Genomic DNA, 21,510 nt, shown 5'->3' with positions numbered 1-21,510 from the left:
GTCAAATTCTCATCGAAATCCATAAAATAACTAAATAAGTAAAAGTCACAAAACTTAATTTTTTGTCCATTATTTAAGTGAAATATAAAAAAAACTTGAAATTCTCTTAAAAATAAAAAATAAAACAAATATTTGCAAAGTTTCGTCAAAATAAAATATTGTGATTCATGAGGAACTCAACTTCCACAATTTCTAGAATATAAATAATCCATAATTGGGACGTATTTGTTCCGTGATCCTTGAAGACGCAGGAGACAAAAAGATGACAGGTGTGCTAGCCCACCACAATACTACAATACCCTTGGAGAATCACGTTAAGCTTCACTTTCCTTCCAGCAGCAGACAGCAAAACAAATGTTCAGAGCTTTTCCAAAAAGTTAATAAACCGTTATAATGTACCTTGTCATAAAACGAGATTGTACTATTCCATTAAATTCCACTACTTCAGCATGATGTTTCACAATTGAAACTTAGTTGGATAACCTCTCGTAAATCATGCTTCATGTTCGAGAATGGACAAAAGAGGTGATAAAAGTAGAACTGTATTATAACCTTATTTGCATGCAACGATAGACTGTTGTCGCTGCTGCGAAAAAAAAGTCTTGCTTCCTAATATCTGATAAATCATCCATACACAGATAGAAAAATCCACTGAAATTTACACTAAAAATCATGCACATAAATGGAACGTCAATACTAGCGTAATTACACACTTGATATGGCCTGAATGTATACAATATTCGACGTGAATCGCCTATATTGCATGCAAGTTGTAAGCAATCTTGTTAGAAAGAAGACCATTTCAGCGAAAAATAGCGTAAATGTCCGTATGAAAAATTTTACGCGATGTTTACTTTTCATTATTTTTTTCTGTGTATTGTCACATAGTCATGTGAATTTTCAATTTGTGCAAAATGTGACGTACCATGATTAACCAAATGTTACTATCATAGTGAATTCGCTGCCGCAGCGTACTTTTCGTACCGCATGACTGCCGTAATCAACATGAACGAGAAAGCTTTTATTTCACTAAATCGTTCGACAAGAACAAACATCACGCAATAAACCTTACATCAGGTCTCTGCGTTCTCTGTTTCTTCGAATGCCAATTTATGGCAAAATAAACGTTGCGTGTCACGTTCAAGGGTTTTAGATGATTAGCGCTAATGTAGTGGGATTTATCACGCAACTGGAACCCTCAGCACATGAGATCTTAGCTGACTTTTATTTATGCAGAGGATGCTGATGTTGATGTTCTTATGGCGAATTGTGATGGATTTCTTCTTCCCTAGACAATTTTCAGCTAAGCAAGTTTAGTGATAAGTAAGAATTCAACAAGCGATTTATGTGCTGGTTGATTTTCGACTAATGTGATCAGTGTTGGGAAAGTTAAAACGCGAGTTGAAATACATCGAACTCATTTCGCACCATAAATCACAGTGGAAAATGTTAAAAATAGTCGAAAAGGAAAGTCAACTACTCATAGAATAATGGATATTTTCCTAAGTGCAAACAATCTAGTGCGCCCGGGTTGGTTTTAAAGTACGCATCATAAGGATTCGAAAATTAAAATTTGAGAATGATTTTACCAACACTGCGTGTGATGCATACACATTGAAATACGTTTATTTTTGACTGACTACAAGGTCATAAAAGGCGATATTCAATCAAATTTCAATTCGACTTCACATGGCATTGTGAGCTCAAATTGCGAATAAATTGAAGTTAAATTCGTTAAGGAACCATCAGGATGTTTGGCCCTCTTTATCTATGATGAGATTGGCAAAAACGGTGCCAATAATAGTGGAACATTACGACAAAGACGCTACTTCTCTTCTGATAAATCAGATACGATTATGTGTTAATACTCGCGATTTCCTGAAGGCGATATAGCCTCGTTTTGTCATCAAGCTAGCAATGATTGGGTTCTGAGACGGAGCTCCAACAACGGAACGGAGAAACAGCTTAAACGACGATGACGCTAGCATATACGAATACCTCCCCCCGTTGGATGATGCCACCACCATTCTCGGTGATTGTGCCCCCCAGGGAACTAACCAGACGGAGAAATGTTCTGCGAAGGAAACAATTGCGAAGCGAAGGAAAGTTCAGTGTGCTGAACGAGTTGATGAAGCAAAATATGATTAGGTGGAGCTTTGGGAATGGAGTCTCGATTTAAAGATTCATGGCAGTCAGTGTGCCGCAGATGGGATTTTTCGTTTCTGTCGGATTTGTTGGATAAATATTTGACAGGGTAAAGAAAGGTAATCCAGGCACTGGTTTGTAAATTAATGGATAGAATCATATTTTTTTCCAAAGCTTGACTGTAAGCTTTTGTGCCAACTTGAGAAATATTAATGCATGAATTATTGGCAAAATGACAAAAAGTATAGAAAAGTATGTCAGAACGCCATTGTCTACTACCGAAATAGTCCTTCACCTTGGAACGCCCCCTTTATGCTTGATATCGCCTCAATTTTAATATTGGTATCGAAGAGAAACAAACCACCTGTCGTTGTTCGTTTCATATGAATATTAGATTATAGTACAACGTAAAATAGCAAGTGAAGTACGCATGATCACACAAATTGCTATATCTAATAAATTTCAGTTTTGGGCAAATGCGTTAACAGTCCATTCGCTTAAACTGGGAGTAAAGAAAATATAGTTGAAATTGAACTTTTATTGGCATCACCACAGTTTTTATTTGAACGTGATATTTGGATGCTGATTTAAAACGACGAGGGTTTCACTGTATCAACAAATATAGCCAAATCAGATACGGAGAAAGTAAATGAACCCAAACAGGTAAAAAGATATCCTTCCAACCGAATAAATAGCAGAAAATCCGGCTTCTCCTACCGTTGCAACCCTCTTCGCTAAAACCACAGACAAACAGATAGTTCGAAAGAACTACATTTTGAGTTTGTATTCCATGCGTACACATCAGATGATGGTACAATAGCCGAACAAAATATTCTAAAGCAAAAGATTTTTTTTGTTTGCTTGTCTCTGGTTGCGTTCTTTATTTAAGGTAGCACACGTACATATTGCCTCCGGTAATTGGTGAAGTGAAGACAACATGCCATGGAGGACTCCGTATTTTCTCCACCGCATAATATCAAACAATACGAAAAGGTCTTAGAGCGAATGTAACGAAGATACATACATAAGTGTCGCTTCTGTATTCACAATTCCTTTTCATTTTTCGCAAAACGTTTTCATGGTTGCAGTTTGCTACAATCGATCCGGTGTACGTGTTCCATGGTTTATCAGCGGAACAGCTAGAGAATAACGATAAACACTGATGGCTGGGTTCACTCGTCGTCGCACATACATACATAGGTCGTAATCATCACTGCTTGTGGTCTCGGACCAAAATGGTTCGGGCAAAAAAATAACTCAAACCTTTCCATCTACAGCGGAAACATCCGTTCTTGGCAACGTTTATAAGCCACATTACACAGAAGACACAACAAACGGAAACGAACATAAAAACAGTTGTTCCGATTCTCTTTCGAGAACACGGACATTTATGGTGAGACCACAAGCATCGTCTCTCAATTTGACGACATCTGAAATTTCAAATGAGGGGGGGTGGGGTCTTAAAATGCTTTCAACTGTACACCCACCATCCTATGATTGCGAGGTTCCTTAGAAAAGGCGAAACTTCAACCTTATCTTTGGAAGGGTTCGGTCATAATCATCACTATCAAGGCAAAGTGCCTTAAGAAGCTGTACTTTGCGGGAAATATAAACTGATTGTGCTGTTTCGTTAGACATCAAGATTTGATATTCCCTTTGCGCCTAGCTATAGATCTCAATTCTCGGGTATGAAGAAATTTCTCATTTAATAAGCTTCGCCGTAAGATGGAAAAATTGCAATTGCAATTTCATGAAACTATGACTTATTGATAGGCGTGACGTTATGCATAAATATGTTAGACTTCTTATGGGTTACGCAAAATAAAAATAATCCATTCTTTAGGGTTTATTTATTATGCTCAACGTACTTATGACTAATGGCTGATCGTTGGGTTCTTTCTAAAATTACGTAACGCTAAATTTGGTGACGTTTGGTCGAAAAGTTGAAATACGTTTCCTTATGTGAAAGAAGTGACAAATGAGAAATTAATAGGGTGAAGTTATTGGTAAGAAGTGAGAAGTGATAAGTGAGAGAGCGAGTAGCAAGCAATACGAAGCAAGATCATCTCTGAATGAAGAATAAACAAACAAGAAGGAAAGAATAATAAGAAGAATGAATCAGGAAAGAAGAAGGAAAAGGGAAAAGGGAAAAAATAAGAAAGGAAGAGGGAAGAAGAAAGAAGAAGGCAGAAGGAAGAAGGAAGAACGAATAAGGAAGAGGGAAAAAGGAAAACGGAAGAAGGAAAAAGGAAGACGGAAAAAAGAAGAAGGAAAAAAGAAGAAGGAAGAAGGAAGAAGGAAGAAAGAAGGAAAATAGGAAGAAGGAAGAAGAAAGAAGGAAGAAGAAAGGGGGAAAAAGAAAAAATGGAGAAATAAGAAGGAAGGAGGAAGAAAGAAGAAGAAAGAAAAAAGAAGGAAGTGGTCGTACACTTATTACGTAAGCAATTTTTCTGGGTTTTTCGACTCCCTCTCCCCCCATGTAAGACTTTTTTCATACAAATGAGTTTTTATTTATATGGAGCGTAAGATATTGACGGACCCCCCTCCTCCCATAAGTGCTTACGTAATATGTGTACGACCCCGAAGGAGGAAGAAGGAAGAAGAAAGAAAAAAGAAAGAAGAAAGAAGAACGAATAAGGAAGAAGGAAGAAGGAAAAGGAAGAATGAAAACGGAAGAAGGAAAAAAGAAGGAAGAAGGGAGAAAGAAGAAGGGAGAAAGAAGAAGGGAGAAAGAAGAAGGGAGAAGGAAAAGGGAAGAAGGAAAAAGGAAGAAGGAATTGGGAAGGAGGAGAAAGGATGAAGGATGAAGGAAAAAGGAAGAGCCCGAGCAGCATACATGTTACATATAGATCACAGTAACATATATGTGACAAGAATCAGTCACAATTAGGTTGCTGCAACCAGTTTCAAGACTTGTGCTGGTTGGGAATGAAGAGGAAAAAGGACGAGAGAAAAGGAAGAAGGAAGAAGGATGAAGAAAAAAGAATAGGAAGAAGGAAGAACGAAGAAGGAAGAAGGAAATAGAAAAAGAAAGAAGGAAGAAGAAAGAAAGAAGGAAGAAGAAAGAAAGAAGGAGGAAGAAGGAAGAGCCAAGAAGGAAGAAGGTAGAAGGAAGAAGAAAGAACGAAGAAGAAAGAAGTAAGAAAGAAGAAAGAAATTAAAAAAAATGGAGGAGGGAGAAGGACGAAGAAACATGGAAGAAAGAAGAAGGAACAAGGAAGAAAGAGATAAAAAGAAGGAAGAAAGAAGAAATGATGAGGAAGAGAGAATAAGGAAGAAGTAAAAATAAAAAGGAAGAAGGGAGGAGGGAGAAAGAAGAAAGAGCAATGAAGAAATAAGAAGGACGAAGGAAGAAGGAGCAAGGAAGGAAGAAGATGGACGAAGGAAAAAGAAAGAAGGGAGAAGGAAGATGGAAGATGGAAGATGGAATATGGAAGAAGGAGGATGGAAGAGAGAAGAAGGAAGAAGGCAGAAAGAAGAAGTAAGAAGAAAGAAAAAAGAAGGAAGAAGGACGAAGAAAGAAGGAAGAGGAATAAGAAAGAAGTAAAGAGGAAGATGGAAAAAGGAAGAATAAAGAAAGAAGAAGAAAGAAAAAAGAAGAAGGGAGGATGAAGAAGAAAGAAGGAACAAGGAGAAAAGAAGAAGGATGAAAGAAGAAGTAATAAGGATAAAAGAAGAAGAAAGTGGGAAAAACGAAAAAAATAAAATTGAAGAAGAAAGAAGGAAGAAAAAGGGAAAAAAGAGAAGTAAGAGAGAATGAGGAATAATAAAGAAAGAAGAAGTAAAAATGAAAAAGGAAGAAGGAAGAAGAAAGAAGGAAGAAGGGAGGAGGGAGAAAGAAGAAAGAACAATGAAAAAAGAAGAAGGACGAAGGAAGAAGGAACAAGAAAAAAAGAAGATGGATGAAGGAAGAAGGAAGAAGTTCTCAGTTTTCAGTTAACTGTTTCAAATTTTTAACTATCAATTGTTTTAAACTATTCGGCCAAACGACCCGTTCGGCCAAAAGACATTCGGCCAAAAGGCCTGACACCCGTTCCTATTATGGATTTAGCAATTTTTTGCAATAGCACGAACTTGATTGCATTTTTTACATTTGTTATAAAGAGCGGGAAAGGAAGCCTTTGAAAATAGTTTTTCTTAAGTATGGCGACGATTGATACACCCCACCCTAATCTATATAATAAAAATGAAATGGTATGTGTTCGTATCCGCATAACTCGAAAATAGCTGGATGGATTTTCTTCATTTCTTCAGCAGATATGATCATTATAGTTTCCGACGGGTTTATATAATATTTCCTGATTCGAAAATTACGAGTAAGGTTGAGTAAATCGTAAAAAACTAAAATTAAGAATCGTATGGAAATTTCGCATGGGAAGTTCACAACGCGCATTTTCGCCTACTATGCAGGACAACGTCTGCCGGGTCGACTAGTCTATATAATAAAAATGAAATGGTCTGTGTTCGTATCCGCATAACTCGAAAACGGCTGCATAGATTTTTTTAATTTCTTCAGCAGGTACACCCAATATTTTTTTTACACGGTTGGTATTCTTTAATTTCCCGGTTAACCTGATTTTTCACAGCTTTTCTAATACCACCTGAATTTTCTTTTTTGTGAATTTTTTCATGGGGTTAACTCATAGTTTCATCAACGCTAAAGGTTGTAATCAACTAAAACCTACCCGTGTAAAGAAAGATGCGGGTGTATGTTGGTTATCGTTACCGACGGGTTCATATGATATTTCCTAATACGAAAATTACGGATAAAGTTGACTAAATCGTACAAAACTAAAATAAGGATCTGAATGGCAATTTTGCTAGAGCCGTTCCCAACGCGCATTCTCGCCTACTATAAAATCGCACGATGCATTAAAGTGAACACTATCTTCAGCAAAACTGTTTAGAATTATCTCCTCTACCACATAAAAATATCAAGTATGCGCGATCAAGGCCTAGCGGTAGCCTAGGACGTCTTGAACACGGTGAAGTTGGAATATAAATATATTTAGCAAACTGTGCTATTTAAAAGCAAAATTTTTATTCAAACGTTTCCGTAGACTTACCATGCAATACAATCAGCCTTTACAGAATCTTTCTTGGACGTTCTAGTCCATCCAGACCATTCTTGAATTCAGAACATGGGATCTACAACTGCCAAAATTTTTTTTCTTTGTTACCCAAAGTTTCGAAATGTATTCAAACGTGTTCGTTACATCTCCTGGAAGGTCAACAGATTTCGCTAGATACTTTTGGGATGTAATGGACCATCGAAACTTACTCAAAGTTTTCATACGTATTCAGTTATATCCATTACATCTTCTGGAAAGTCAACGTCAACAGATATCGACAGATACTCTTGGGTCACCAAAACTATCCGTGAGCTCAGGACTTGTGATCCACAGCTGCTAAAAAGCTTTTTACGTTAAGGAAGATCCTCTAATTACGTATCGCAAATAATTGCTATTTTCAACCCTCCCCTCACTATGTCACACTTTTTGTATGAAGCATCTGAAAATTTTGTATGGATTGTCACACTTCAGACACCCTCTCCCCCTCTAAGCGTTACGTAATTTATGGGAGTTCCCTTAATCAATGTTTCGATACGCATTTTATTATATCCATTATATCTACTTGGGACGTATCGCTTTATACTTTTGAGATATGTTGGGTCATCCAAACTATCCTTGAGTTCAGGACTATAGAGATCTATAATTAAGTACGGACTAATGTCCATAACTCTATATCTGCGAAAGTAGTTTTTTCGATAAGTATCTAAATGTATAAGCATTACACCATGAGCATTACATTTCCTTGATAGTGCAGAATCCGTTAGATATTTTTAATACATTCTTAAATTAAAAATTCATCTTTGATGTGAACTACATGCCTTCTCGTTACACCTTGGTGCACGGCAAGCCAGAGTAAACGCGATGTGCGACAGAGCAATTTGACAGCCTATTGATAATGATTGTTATTCTTTTACATGAGTCGCGTCGCGTTTACTCTGGCTATTCTAACGAACTGGAGTGTTCGCCCGAAATCTTCACACAGTTTTACCCATCATCCACCGTTGCTTTGATCAGTCTGATAAGCTTCCCAGGCATCGCACGTCGCGTTTACTCTGGCCTGCCCATAAGAGGCTAAGGACCGTGAGATGGGGTCTATTTTATTCCCTCAGGTACGCGAAGTACCAATGGAATGCTTTACCCAGCATTTGCCGTGTATGTTCCGAAATTGTATATGCCAAAATTGTATATAGTTTTTGTAAGGTTTTTATGTAGAACTGTATTAAAATTTGCTATTCGCTGGTGAGGTGTTCCTATCTCCAGATATTAGTTCCTGTAGGATTATTCGTAATTTAAGACATGTTCCATCTGCTTCAACCACTTAGTAATCTTTGTCTAAATTCTGCGCCATACGCGTAAACAAAACCAAAAGTTTTTATTTTGTAAATATACTTTCTCAGAATGACCATACTCTTTGAAACTCGGAATATTCTCTAATCATGCGCCCAAGCCATAACGTCTAGTCAGGTGAAAAAGTTGGAAGCAATTCCATTTTCTCACTAATTAAAAGTAAAGTGAAATGAAAAAGCCAAAACATTTGTTCTATAGAAAAAAGGGTTATGAACAAAAGGGATAATTGAATGAACATAATCGCACCGTCTCGCTTCATTGATAAATGGATTATGTATAATTAAGTTCTTTTATGTTATTAGTGTAGTGAAAGGAAAATGCAGCAAATTATCTTTTAAATTGTTTACAAAAGTTCGGATACCAGCGCCCCATCGCCGTCATTGTCATCAGGTGTATCGATCTCAACCCATCAAGCCAAGTCAACGCATCCTGCCGATTTTCCCCCAAAATCATCGAAGTGCAAAACCCAAATCCCGCGTCCGTGTTCGCGTCGTCGTCGCGTCCAACAAGTACCTAACCGATCGACCAATTTTTCGCGTAATCATTCGTAATTAACCCGTCCGTCCGAAAACTCTGCTGCTGGCTGCTATTAATCACGGAGTTCCCTTAGCTGGTCGAATTCCGCCACACCCGACAGCGTATCGTTTGCTGTAACAAAAAGTGGACGAATGTCAGCACCCCATCCATCGTCGTCCTCGCCCGCCGTTCAGAAGAAGCAAGAAGAGAGAGATTTCAATTAAGCTGTTAATTAATTTACCATAATTATATTGGATGTTTAAATTTTCAACTCGTTCCTTCGGGCCGTTCCACTGCATATCTGAGGCAATGTGAAACCATCCGACCACCACGTGTACAGACTGAAGCTGCTAGTCGCGTGTGGGGAGGTCTGCTGACAGCCGCCCACTTCCAATGAAGCATGGAAAAACAAGTAGCCTTGATTGTGGGGCAGCGGCATTCAACGGCCGGGAAAACAACAACAGCCTGAAGGTGCGCAACTCGCTGGTCCGTGAATAAAACAAGTCCCACTCTCGGGAAGAAAATGCAGTCAGGTGAAATTGCATTAGGAAAAACATCCTTCGGTTCCGCGTAGTAAAAGAAACGTGACTCCCACACATTGTCGTCGTTGGGCCGGGAATTCGTTCTCCAAGTGGCCCTGCTGTTGCCTACGAAGATAGTTCCGAGGAAAGTCAATTAATGAAGATTGGAATGACTTTTGTGTAAAATAGAATTAGGTTCTCAAAGTTTTAAAAGCTTTATTCTGCGATAATCAAAAGTGTGTATAACGAAAAAGTTTGTCCTAGGCCAAATGTTATAGAGGAAATGTGTAGTTATTGAAGATGTTTCAGTAACGAAGATCTATGGCGAAGAAGCGAACGATGTGCAGATAAGCGATTCTAAGTGGGTAAATAAAAACAAAGTGAAAAAATAACATCCGTGCGAATTGGTCTCGTTCCACCCATTTTTCCCGTTTGTGTATACTGTGCCAACGATCGATATATAAGCCATCGGAGATTAGGGTAGAAACTTTTCCACCCTCGCAGCAGCATCACCAGCGTCGTTGAAAAATGGCCGAATCTAGCGGTAGCGGCAGCAGCAGTGATGAAGAGCTAGCTCAGGCTGCCGCTACGGCTTCGAGCATGTCCTCGTCTAGGGCCGGATCTGCTCCGGTGAAGATGGTCCCTTCGAATCGAGAACGTGGCCCGGCCCGTTGTCACGAGTGCTACGGTGACTGCATCGACTGTAGCGTCGTCTGCTGCAAAGATACGGTGCACAAGTGTCACTCGGATTCGCTGAGCGGAAGGATTATTACGGGCAAAAACTTGCTGACCCGTTCGCTGCGATATGCGCCTGGTCCGGCAACCAGGAAGTGTGTCCTCACGCTGGATGGATACTCGTACGTTATCGGTGAGTATGAAATATAATGCGAATTTCAGAGAAATATTTCATTCATATTAAATTTTACTCTTGAGTCTTGACGCTTGAGTCATGAACGCAATGTGTGACTGAGTCTAATTTCTGTATGCATCATTTCTATTTCTTGAACATTTTCCAATCATAGAATTCAATTCAAAACAAATCAAAACCAAGAAATAACAAAGACTGATGTTTGGTTTTAGCTAGTATAAAGGGTGAAAAGAAAGAACGCGTTTATTTTTACCTGCAGCAAGTATGACAAAGATTGATATTTAAATAATGTTAAAGGTGATTGTATTTGAGTCGTCCCTTTTGATGCCAATTGAATCCTATCGCGGAGATCCTTCTTCATTCGTACATGTACGACAAGCAACCACTTCTGTCCTCGAGGCTCTCTTTTGATTCGATGAGATGAAGTCAAGCGATTTTCGAGCAAAGGTAAATTTATTTTCGATATTCTTTTATCTGGTGTGAGCATGTAAAATAAATAAAAATCACGTCTGTGCTTCTCCACCTTTTTGCTTGACTTATTTTTCGCAAATATCAGTTGAACAAACACATAAATTTTACATCAGCAGCAGAATAGGCAACCAACAACAAAAAGTCTTAGTTATATGCACGTGAAGGCGGATTTTACAACAGAATCACCAATCGGCCTCGTGCCTTTTCCAGTATTTTTAACAACACGAGTTGAAAGAACCACAACGCGCTTGGAGATTTCGGGCTTTCTTGTGCTTTTGGCAATAGCGCAGGCGAAAATAAAATCTAGATAGGTTTATGGAATCTTTACTTAACTAAACCGCATATTGAGCCAAAAGCCTGAGGAGACTTGATCCAAAAATAGTTTTGTTCTAGCAGATTTTTATTATAGATCTTCTAGGCATCTTCTAATAATGTAGTGACGTACGTTCTGGATTGACAATCGTACTAATTTTACAGGACGGATTGTATTTTTAAACCCTTCTAGAGACTTTTAGTGTGTAAGCAGAATTTTAATAATTTTTCATTACAGTGAACAATGCTAAAAATTTTCCACTGCACGTTTTCCATTCATATACAAAACTCGGTTCAATAGATTTGACAATTTTGATGAAGGGTTGGTTCGAAAAAATATTTATTGAGTAGATTTCATTTGTTGTTTTTATTTAAGAGACTAGGCTGGATTATCTCTAATGAAGTAGTTATCACAAAAGGGATCAAGCAAGTTTTTCCAACTTGTTTTTCTACAAATTTTGAAGGAAAAGAATTAAAGCATCAGAGAACACCTTTCTACTGTTATCAAATCAAATTCTTTGAGAGGGATCGATTTCCGCAAGGCAAGGCAGCAAAATAAAATTTCCATGAAGAGTTAGAAATTTTTCACAAATAATGCAAAATATCCATAAATAAATAGTAATTTTCCACAAAGCAAAAATTAATTAGCACTTTTAAAAGCAAAAATTGCAATCGAAAAAAAGTGTTTCCATTATAATAATCAAAATGTTCCATGAAAAAAAAATTAAAAATGTCCATAAATAACTCAATATCAGCAACATTGTTCTTTATTGACTATTTTATGGAAAATTTTGAAATTTTTTATAGTAAAAAAATATTTATTTTGAGGAAAATTTTATGATTGTTTATTGCTAGTATTAATTTATTCATGGAAACTTTGTTTTTTTTTCGTAGGACATTTTGATATCTTTATGGAAATTTCTTCTTTTATAATTACATTTTTTGCTTTTAAAAGTGCTAAATAATTTTTGTTTTGTGGAAAATTCATAATTGTTTCTGGAAATTTGGCATTATTTGTGTTATGTTGTGGCTTTTCTTTAAATTTTATATTTACTTATTACTCATACCCTAATTTCTATTTTTGTCAGATCTCCAAAAAATCGATTGGGTTTCAATAATAATAACAATTTACATGATGGCGCACATTGTAAAATAAAATTATATGGTTCTCATAGTGTCTGTGGCGTAAATTTATTTATTTTTGGAAATGAAAAAAAGGGATCAAATCGAACCAGTCTCCCTTAGTAATCGATTTTAATACGGTTGCGAAGCATTAGTTATGAGCATTAAACTTCTCATACGGCATTATAGAAACGTACAGTTCAACATAGTAGCATGCATTTTTCTGTGCTATCTTTCACGGCAGGAAGAGTTATTAATTTAAAGCTTTACCATTACATGAGTAATACTCATTGAGTATGTACCTTGGGTGGCAAGTACGGTGGATACACTATGCCCAAGAGCCTCTCACCGTTTTGTCCTCGAGACTTCTTGTCCCGTTAGACCTTTAATCCTTTTCGACCATTTGTCCCTTCCACTTTTTGTCCTTAATCCGTGTTGTGTAGCTTGATCAATCCAATGATCGTATCATGCTTCCACAAAGTAGCTTGATTACCGCCAAGCGGTAACAGCGCCAAGATTGACCAGCTTCTCAACCGACATCAGGTTACTTCGCCGATCCGGTATGAACAAACGATCTTCAAAGAAACTCATTTGTTGCTCAAGGATGTTGCTTTTGTGATGCCTTTCTTCCAAAGTTTGGCAAACTTGATGAAGATGTGACTGAGAAACTAGCTCAACGACGAGAACACCACTAGCAGCACAATTCGGACTGATTTGATTTCTGCAACTCAAGTGGGACCAAATTCAGTTGGATATAGGTAACAAAAACCTCTATAGCACATGTGTGCTCCTCGTAACAGCAGCGTAGTTCATCATGTGATCGCTCGACCTGGATTTGAGCTTACAGATCACTCGTCCTTCACCGCTTCGCCCTCCTTCAGTGTGATCGACCATGAACCAGAACCATACTACTTTGCCTACCATTAGTTGGCAGTACTTCTTCATGTACCGTTTCTTGCCGGACACCGGTGGTAGGTACTTAATTGCGAATTTCTTCAACCTGGATCCTTATCCCAATCATAAGCTGTAGATTTGGCATTTGTGTCTTCTTGATGTCGATCGTGTTGATTCACCCAAAAGCGGTTGCTTCATCATGTCTAGCGTCAGATCATCCTCAACAAGATTCTCCAGGACAGTTATCAATCAGCGTCTTGAACAATGTGACAATTGAATTCATGTTGGTTGATAGTAAACAACTTAAGACGCGTCTTTTATCAGTCTGGCAAAATTTAAGGTTATAAAACTCTTTATGGGGTTTGTAATCCAAATTTGTAATAACTGCCGTAGTAGTTGTCGTAGTGGGGTGAGGTGATATAATGTGCCCCCTCCCCTGGCCAAAACGCTTCTGAGTGATCATTTTTGGTCCTAAATGTTTTAGAGCATATCCAGAATGCATTATCCAGGTAACCATGAGCATTTACATTATCCGTACGTGCGACTATAATGCCATCATATATCTAACATGCTCTTTACTGGCTAGTTCAATTTGACATTCAGAATTACTTCCAGATATTTGACCTTTTCACTACAATCATTGATCATCATTTATATAGCAATCATTTATAAGCTTTTAAATTTAACTTCCTTTTCCAATTGAATGGTACAATGATAGATGGACTCTAGATATTTGAAGCATTGCATTATCTCATATTGTTCATTCGTAAAGTTCGTCAGCTCTATCTACGGTCGCAGGAGTCACCCAGGCTTGACCATCCAAGACACTTCCGTCTACAACTGTACTGTTTCGTATACTTCCGAAGGTACTTACAAAGATTTACAGTACGCTCTCTTCCCTTCTGACCTGCGCAACACTACTGATACAACGTCATCATCGTCCCTACGCTTTCACTTGAGGCCAAATTTTGTCTTCAGTGGAATATCAACGACTTTTGGAACAGCCTACCCAACCTGTAAGTGTTGACAATCGAACAAAAAATAAGTGACATCACTAGTGAGAACCTTTCGGCTCTTGGGAGATATGAACGCCCACCACCCGACCTGGGGAGGTTCAAGATCGAATCCCGTTGGAGTAGCCCTACTCGGTTCCCCTCAACGATGGTTCATCTATTTTTAACGGCCATACGACCACCGCCATCGACGAAATCAGCCAGTCCAGTCCATTTTAAAGTGGGACGTTGCTTTTGACCTCTATGGAAGCAGCCATTTCCTAATTCAGATCTCTGTCAACGCCTTTTCCCTAACACTTCCAAGACAATACAATGTCGCCGACTGCAGTAAAAAATAAAAAGTAATATCACATCGGATTAGATGCACATCATCGCCGTCGCAGATCCGATGTGTTATTACATCAGTATTAAGTGACAAAAAAGTGACGTACTTTATATTTTACCTTCCGAATAGTGAGATGTAATAAATTTACTACGTAATATTTGCGATGTAATAGACGAAGCGACGTAAAAATCGGCCAGCAGATGCCTCATTTTCGGGGCGGGATTAAGGGATCAGGATTTTTCATTTGAGTTCTTTTGTATTAAAAACATTTTGTAGCCATTTTGAATTCATTTTATTTTTCATATATCTTTTGCTTTGATTGACATTTTGAATACTTCTAGAACACTTATGTTTAATAATGTCTTATGGATAATGGACTTAAAGTTTATACCTTTTGTTTTATTTTCAAATATTTAGATTTTTGATTTTGTCAAAAAAGTTTTTATGCGAAATTTTTGATTTTTAGTAGACTTAAGCCTCGACTTGAGCGCCACGGCATCGCTGCCGCATTCTGTGACTAAAAATGTGTACGCTGCATAATATTTTCATACCACGCCGATGGCTTTGAGAAGACAAACTGAGCTATAAGTTTGAGTTGTTCTTAAAGTTTTCATAAGAAGCACAAAGAAGTTCCTCCAGGAATCCCTCAGGTTTTCCCTATCAATTCCTTCGGAAGTTCCTCCAGGAAGTCCTCTGGAAGTTGCTCCAGGAATACCCCCGGAAGATCATCTGGGAATTCCTCCCGAAGTTCCTCCAGGAATTCCTCCGGAAGTTCCTCCAGGAATTCCTCCCGAATTTCCTCCAGGAATTCCTCCGGAAGTTCCTCCAGGAATTCCTCCGGAAGTTCCTCCAGGAATTCCTCCGCAAGTTCCTCCAGGAATTCCTCCGGAAGTTCCTCCAGGAATTCCTCCGGAAGTTCCTCCAGGAATTCCTCCGGAAGTTCCTCCAGGAATTCCTCCGGAAGTTCCTCCAGGAATTCCTCCGGAAGTTCCTCCAGGAATTCCTCCGGAAGTTGCTCCAGGAATTCCTACGGAAGTTCCTTCAGGAATTCCCCCGGAAGTTCCTTCAGGAATTCCTCCGGAAGTTCCTCCAGGAATTCCTCGGAAGTTCCTCCAGGAATTCCTCCGGAAGTTCCTCCAGGAATTCCTCCGGAAGTTTCTCCTGGAATTCCTCCGCAAGTTACTCCAGGAATTCCTCCGAAAGATCCTCCGGATGTTCCTCCAGGAGGAACCTTTCGGAGGAATTCCTGGAGTAACTTCCGGAGGAATTCCTGGAGGAACTTATGGAGGAATTCCTGGAGGAACTTCCGGAGGAATTCCTGGAGGAACTTCCGGAGGAATTCCTTTCGGAGGAATTCCTGGAGTAACTTCCGGAGGAATTCCTGGAGGAACTTATGGAGGAATTCCTGGAGGAACTTCCGGAAGAATTTATTGAGAAACTTCCTGAGGAATTCTTGGAGGAACTTCCGGAGAAATTCCTGGAGGAACTTCCGGAGGACCTTTCGGGGGAATTCCTGGAGGAACTTCCGGAGGAACTTCCGAAGGAATTCCTGGAGGAACTTTCGAAGGAATTCCTGGAGGAACTTCCGAAGGAATTCCTGGAGCAACTTTCGGAGGAATTCCTGGAGGAACTTCCGGAAGAATTCCTGGAGAACCTTCCGGAGGAATTCCTGGAGGAACTTCCGGCGGAATTCCTGGAGGAACTTCCGGAAGACCTTTCGGTGGAATTCCTGGAGTAACTTCCGGAGGGACTTCCGGAGGAATTCCTGGAGGAACTTCCGGAGGAATTCCTGGAGGAACTTAGAGTAGAGTGGGGCAAGAGTGCGCGTGGGGTAAGAGTACGTTTTCGATTTTTTGAAGTAATAAAAAAAGATAAACTAGCAGCACTGCATCAGTTTGACAGGTATTCTGGCCAACTATTATCATGTGTAATTGTAAACGATTTGAATAAACAACAAGGGAGATATGGATAAAAATAATTGGATTTCCGCAACTAGTATTTCATTACCATATATACGTTCAATCAGGTGAACATTATACCATTTCGATAACCTCTTGTATAGAGTACTTTATTGTACAGAACACCAATCCGGTTGGTTTTCCAAGAAGTCAAAACCATTACTTAAATAATTTTTGGGACTGTGGGGTAAAAGTACGCAGGAACCGGTGGGGCAAGAGTACGCATATGAATCTTCAAGTTATGATGTCAAACCCGTATCTCCGGCCGAAATAAGACTTCTTCCAAAGCGTAAAGGTCCACAACTAAGAAAAAAGGGACAGAATTTGAAATTATCACAAGTTTTTAGGATAAGTTGAAGTAATTTGGTGTTAGAAAGGACTTAGCGAACAAAGCACTGAAGCGAAATAATGAAATTGTATTAGGACTTGTTGTACACCTAAACATAGTACGAAAACACAATTTCATCTAAATGATAATTTCATTTAATCAAAAGAAACATTCAGAAATTACGCAACGTTTAGCTGGGAGGGGTTGTGAGATGTGTGACGATCCATATAATTTTTAGAGGATTCATACAAATAGTGTATGATAGCGGGGGAGGGGTGATGAAATAGCCAAATTTTACATTACGTGATTGGTGGACTTTCTTTAAGGAAAATGCCTTTGTATACGCCACGCGAAACCTGATATATATTTTTACCTCTGTAGTTTTTTGTATATATAAAAAACAATGGTTTTTCATATGAAAGTGCACATTTTTAGGACCCCCTCCCCCTTTAAGAGTTACGTAATCTTTGAACATTCCCTAATATATGCTCATTAAACATCAATTAAATGTTATTAACTCTTATTTGTGTTAATATATACTTAAAGCACATGATTAGATAAATGCGTACTCTTACCCCACCCGATGCGCACTTTTACCCCACCGGTGGGGTAAGAGTGCGTTTTTCACTTGTCTTGCAATAAGGGTTCTACTAAAACGAATCTCAATAATTTCAATATTTTTTCCACTGGGTATCATAAAGGAAGAGTACATGAATCATCGACACTGATTTGATATGCAGAAGCTTGCTTCATAAGGGCCACATGATCGATTGAAAACTAAGTGCGTACTCTTGCCCCACTCTACTCTACGGAGGAATTCCTGGAGGAACTTCCGGAGGAATTCCTGGAGGAACTTTCAGAGGAAATTCTGGAGCAACTTTCGGAGGAATTCCTGGAGGAACTTCCGGAGGACCTTTCAGAGGAATTCCTGGAGGATCTTCTGGAGGAATTCCTGGAAAAAATTCCGGAGGACATTTCGGAAGAATTCCTGGAGTAACTTCCGGAGGAATTCCAGGAGGAACTTTCGGAAGAATTCCTGGAGGAACTTCCGGAAGACCTTTCGGAGGAATTCCTGGAGTAACTTCCGGAGGGACTTCCGGGGGAATTCCTGGAGGAACTTCCGGAGGAATTCCTGGAGGAACTTACGGAGGAATTCCTGGAGGAACTTCCGGAGGAATTCCTGGAAGAACTTCCGGAGGAATTCCTGGAGGAACTTCTGGAGGAATTACTGGAAGAACTACCGGAGGAATTCCTGGAGGATCTACCGGAGGAATTCCTGGAAGAAATTGAAATTTGAAAATTGAAAATTGAAAATTGAAAATTGAAAATTGAAAATTGAAAATTGAAAATTGAAAATTGAAAATTGAAAATTGAAAATTGAAAATTGAAAATTGAAAATTGAAAATTGAAAATTGAAAATTGAAAATTGAAAATTGAAAATTGAAAATTGAAAATTGAAAATTGAAAATTGAAAATTGAAAATTGAAAATTGAAAATTGAAAATTGAAAATTGAAAATTGAAAATTGAAAATTGAAAATTGAAAATTGAAAATTGAAAATTGAAAATTGAAAATTGAAAATTGAAAATTGAAAATTGAAAATTGAAAATTGAAAATTGAAAATTGAAAATTGAAAATTGAAAATTGAAAATTGAAAATTGGAAATTGAAAATTGAAAATTGAAAATTGAAAATTGAAAATTGAAAATTGAAAATTGAAAATTAAAAATTAAAAATTTAGAATTTAAAATTAAATTTTCAAAACATATTTTCTTTTGTGGATCTACTAATACCTCCACTATTGGTACCGTTACCCTAATTAAAAATTTATAATGAAAAATTTAAAACTAAATATGAAAAACAACTACGAAAATCGATTCATATCAATTCAAGCGTACATTTTTGTTAAAGGATATCCTCAGTTATGCGGTTGAGCGATTTCCGTTAAGATTTGTGATCGATAAAATGATATGATTGGGCAGAAAAAATTTCTCTAGAAGTATGACAAGCAGCTTCAGCAATATATACATATTTGCACATCTTGCCAATTTGGCAAAGTGTGTAGTCTTTACGCATCTTGGAAACAATTTTGGTCAAAACATCACTATGTTTTGGATTTGTGGGCCGGAACAAAACAAGGGCGCTTATGACAGCTCGATTACCAACACCATTGTTCTACCTTCGTTGTTTCTCACTTACCGACGCAGTAGATTATTCGCGACTCGCGAGCGATCTGCGAAAAATAAATTCGAACTTTATAACCGTATGGATTATTCTTCAAACGATCTGGAACTTACCTGCAGAAATCCATGCTTTTTTGTTTCGATTCAATGCTGTTTTGTCAGTGTTGCTATCCAGCTGCTGGTCAGGTACGGTCAGGTTCACCGCGATTCTTCCCCGCCAGTACCGAAACAGGATTTTTCATTAATCAGTCCATCCACTGCATCCCTTTCGTTTCCGGACAATTGAAAAATGTGAAAAATGGCACCAGCTAATACTTCTATGCAAAACCTACCTGTACACATGTTTTCTCGCTGTCCGAGGTGTAGAGGAAAACACCGTTCACGCTCCTATCCACATGCGCTATCCAGGATGATTTTATTTTAAATTAATCACTATTAAATTATTATTTTTTCCACGGTCATCGTAGTTCGATGCAAACAAAGAGAAGTTGAAAACTGAACTGTCAGTGGATGAGCCCATTTTGTTGGCGTCTTGACTGAATGTTTTATGAGGTGAAATTAACTATCGGTAGTAATATTGCGTTGATTCCATGCGTTATTACTGTTTTTGACGTAATATTAAATTATTTCTTGGACGGACATTATGTGCAGCATTTCGAATGTAATAAATTATATAAGTTTGCAGGTAATTCTTTGTTAATTTAGCGTAGGCAAAAAAATATTTTCACCAATTAACTTTTACGTTGAGCGATGTACAAACACATCGATGCGACATAAAAATACGTAAAATCTGGTTTTACATAGAAATATCAGGTACGCCTTGACAAGTTACGTCGCGGCATTTTAATATATTTTTTGCTGTGTGGAAGTCCTTTGATAGCAGCATTCAACGCGCGTTGGAGCACACTACCCCACACTAACGCTTCCCAACTTCTCCAAGATCCTTCTCGACACCGCTGGTCTATAAATCCCTCAGACCAGGTCTCGACCAGGACGCAAAGCCCTTCGTTGGTGGTTGGATAAAACGTGTCGTGCTATACCCTATGAGTGCTCTGCACTTCCTCCTCTACAAAAAGTAAGTGCATTGGAAAACTACAAACAAAACCACTATGAAAGGTCATCGAAGACGCCTAAAGGAAGCAGTGGTATCAATCCGCCGCCAAACTGTGGGGAAAAGTCCACTCACTAATTGGCAAGCGTAGATCTGCCCCATCCATATTGAATCGCAAGACCTATTTCCAATGCGCCACCGGGGTGGCCAATGCTCTCCGTGAATATTTCTCATAACTCGCGTCGGTAAGTGGCTACCCCGCATGATTTTCAAAGGCTTCCTGCCGAACTTTCTCCAACATAACAATCGTTCGCCGGTCAAATCCGGCTGCAGATCGAGGACTAGTAGCAGTCAGGAATATTGTGAATAAATTTGTATATAGTTTTTGTAAATAAGGTAGATTGTAAGCAGTTGCATCTTTCTATCGCCAATTAATTTACATAATTGTCCCTTGACGTAGGCAAACGGGCACTATCAATTAGCCAAGCTCTCCAAGGTCGAGGCCATTTGTTTTTCGGATAAGGTGGGAGAGGGAAAGCAGCACAACTTTCGTGTCAATTATCCATCGTGCCAATAAGGTCACGATCGTACACGAAGAGGGTCGGGAAATGACGTGTTTCCGGTTGTGTCCGAGCCCACCATCATCCTTGAGCTGAGGATTCACGGACTCGATCATTTCGTCCGTGATCAGCTAATGAGTTGGAAGTGTCCGCGTTTGCTAGTAATTATTTCAATTGTTCGAAAGTATGTGTTACTGTGACTTTAAATGTAATTAGTTAATTAATAATTGTTCATTCCTTAGCAATTAGGCAGAAAGTGTGCGTAAAGATTTTGTGTGCGAGAGTAGGCGAAGAAAACCTTGTGAAGGTAAAATTTGTTGCTCGAAAGTGTGCTAAATGTGTTTGTGCTCATGTGTTTTGTGTAGCCAGATTGGCTTGATTTCCCCGCCCGCAGATTCTTTCCGCACCCAAGCGCGACGCTTCTCCCCAACGGACGGAAAATCCCCGACAACCGTCAACTGGTCGGAAGCGGACTGATCTGTTAACATATTAGTCCGAGGGAAGGCCGGGGGACCTCCACGTGGACGAGATCCACCAGCCGGTCCGTCAAACCGCCGGCAAGCAACCGCCATCGTGCAGCGCTTCATTAAGAAGCAATCACCGGCCGCCAACAAGCCGGGAGCGTCGACCCCCAGGTCATCGACTGGGTCAGGTCAGTAAGCCAAAACAAACCGGTGAGTCACCAAACGCTTTTTTTATTGGAGTGCGGCGTCCGAGGAGGGCGCCGCGGAGGAAACGTTTTTTGTGCCAGTCGTAGACTGAGGAATCGAATGAGCTACTAGGGCCTTAATGGAGTGGCGCTTAAGCCACGTGCTTTTTACGACGG

The 21,510-nt window shown here is 38.9% G+C and overlaps 1 protein-coding gene across 7 annotated transcripts in view; it reads left to right on the top strand.

Annotated features, from left to right (window-relative positions):
- The window catches only part of LOC134212579 (dual specificity calcium/calmodulin-dependent 3',5'-cyclic nucleotide phosphodiesterase 1-like), a 705,268-nt gene that overhangs the window by 379,066 nt on the left and 304,692 nt on the right, over positions 1 to 21,510 (top strand). For 3 of the 7 annotated variants that reach the window (XM_062690570.1, XM_062690568.1, XM_062690567.1), the window contains exon 2: positions 8,867 to 10,469. The exons of 3 other annotated variants lie outside the window; for them this stretch is intronic. In XM_062690570.1, coding sequence (XP_062546554.1) covers positions 10,130 to 10,469 — 340 coding nt within the window. In that variant the 5' untranslated portion in view covers positions 8,867 to 10,129. The remainder of the gene's footprint in view (positions 1 to 8,866; positions 10,470 to 21,510) is intronic. One more of the 7 variants, XM_062690569.1, reaches the window with a different exon arrangement.

The sequence above is a fragment of the Armigeres subalbatus genome, chromosome 2 (assembly GCF_024139115.2).
Source record: "Armigeres subalbatus isolate Guangzhou_Male chromosome 2, GZ_Asu_2, whole genome shotgun sequence".
Lineage (NCBI taxonomy): Eukaryota > Metazoa > Arthropoda > Insecta > Diptera > Culicidae > Armigeres > Armigeres subalbatus.
This window is presented reverse-complemented; position numbering and strand designations above follow the sequence as displayed.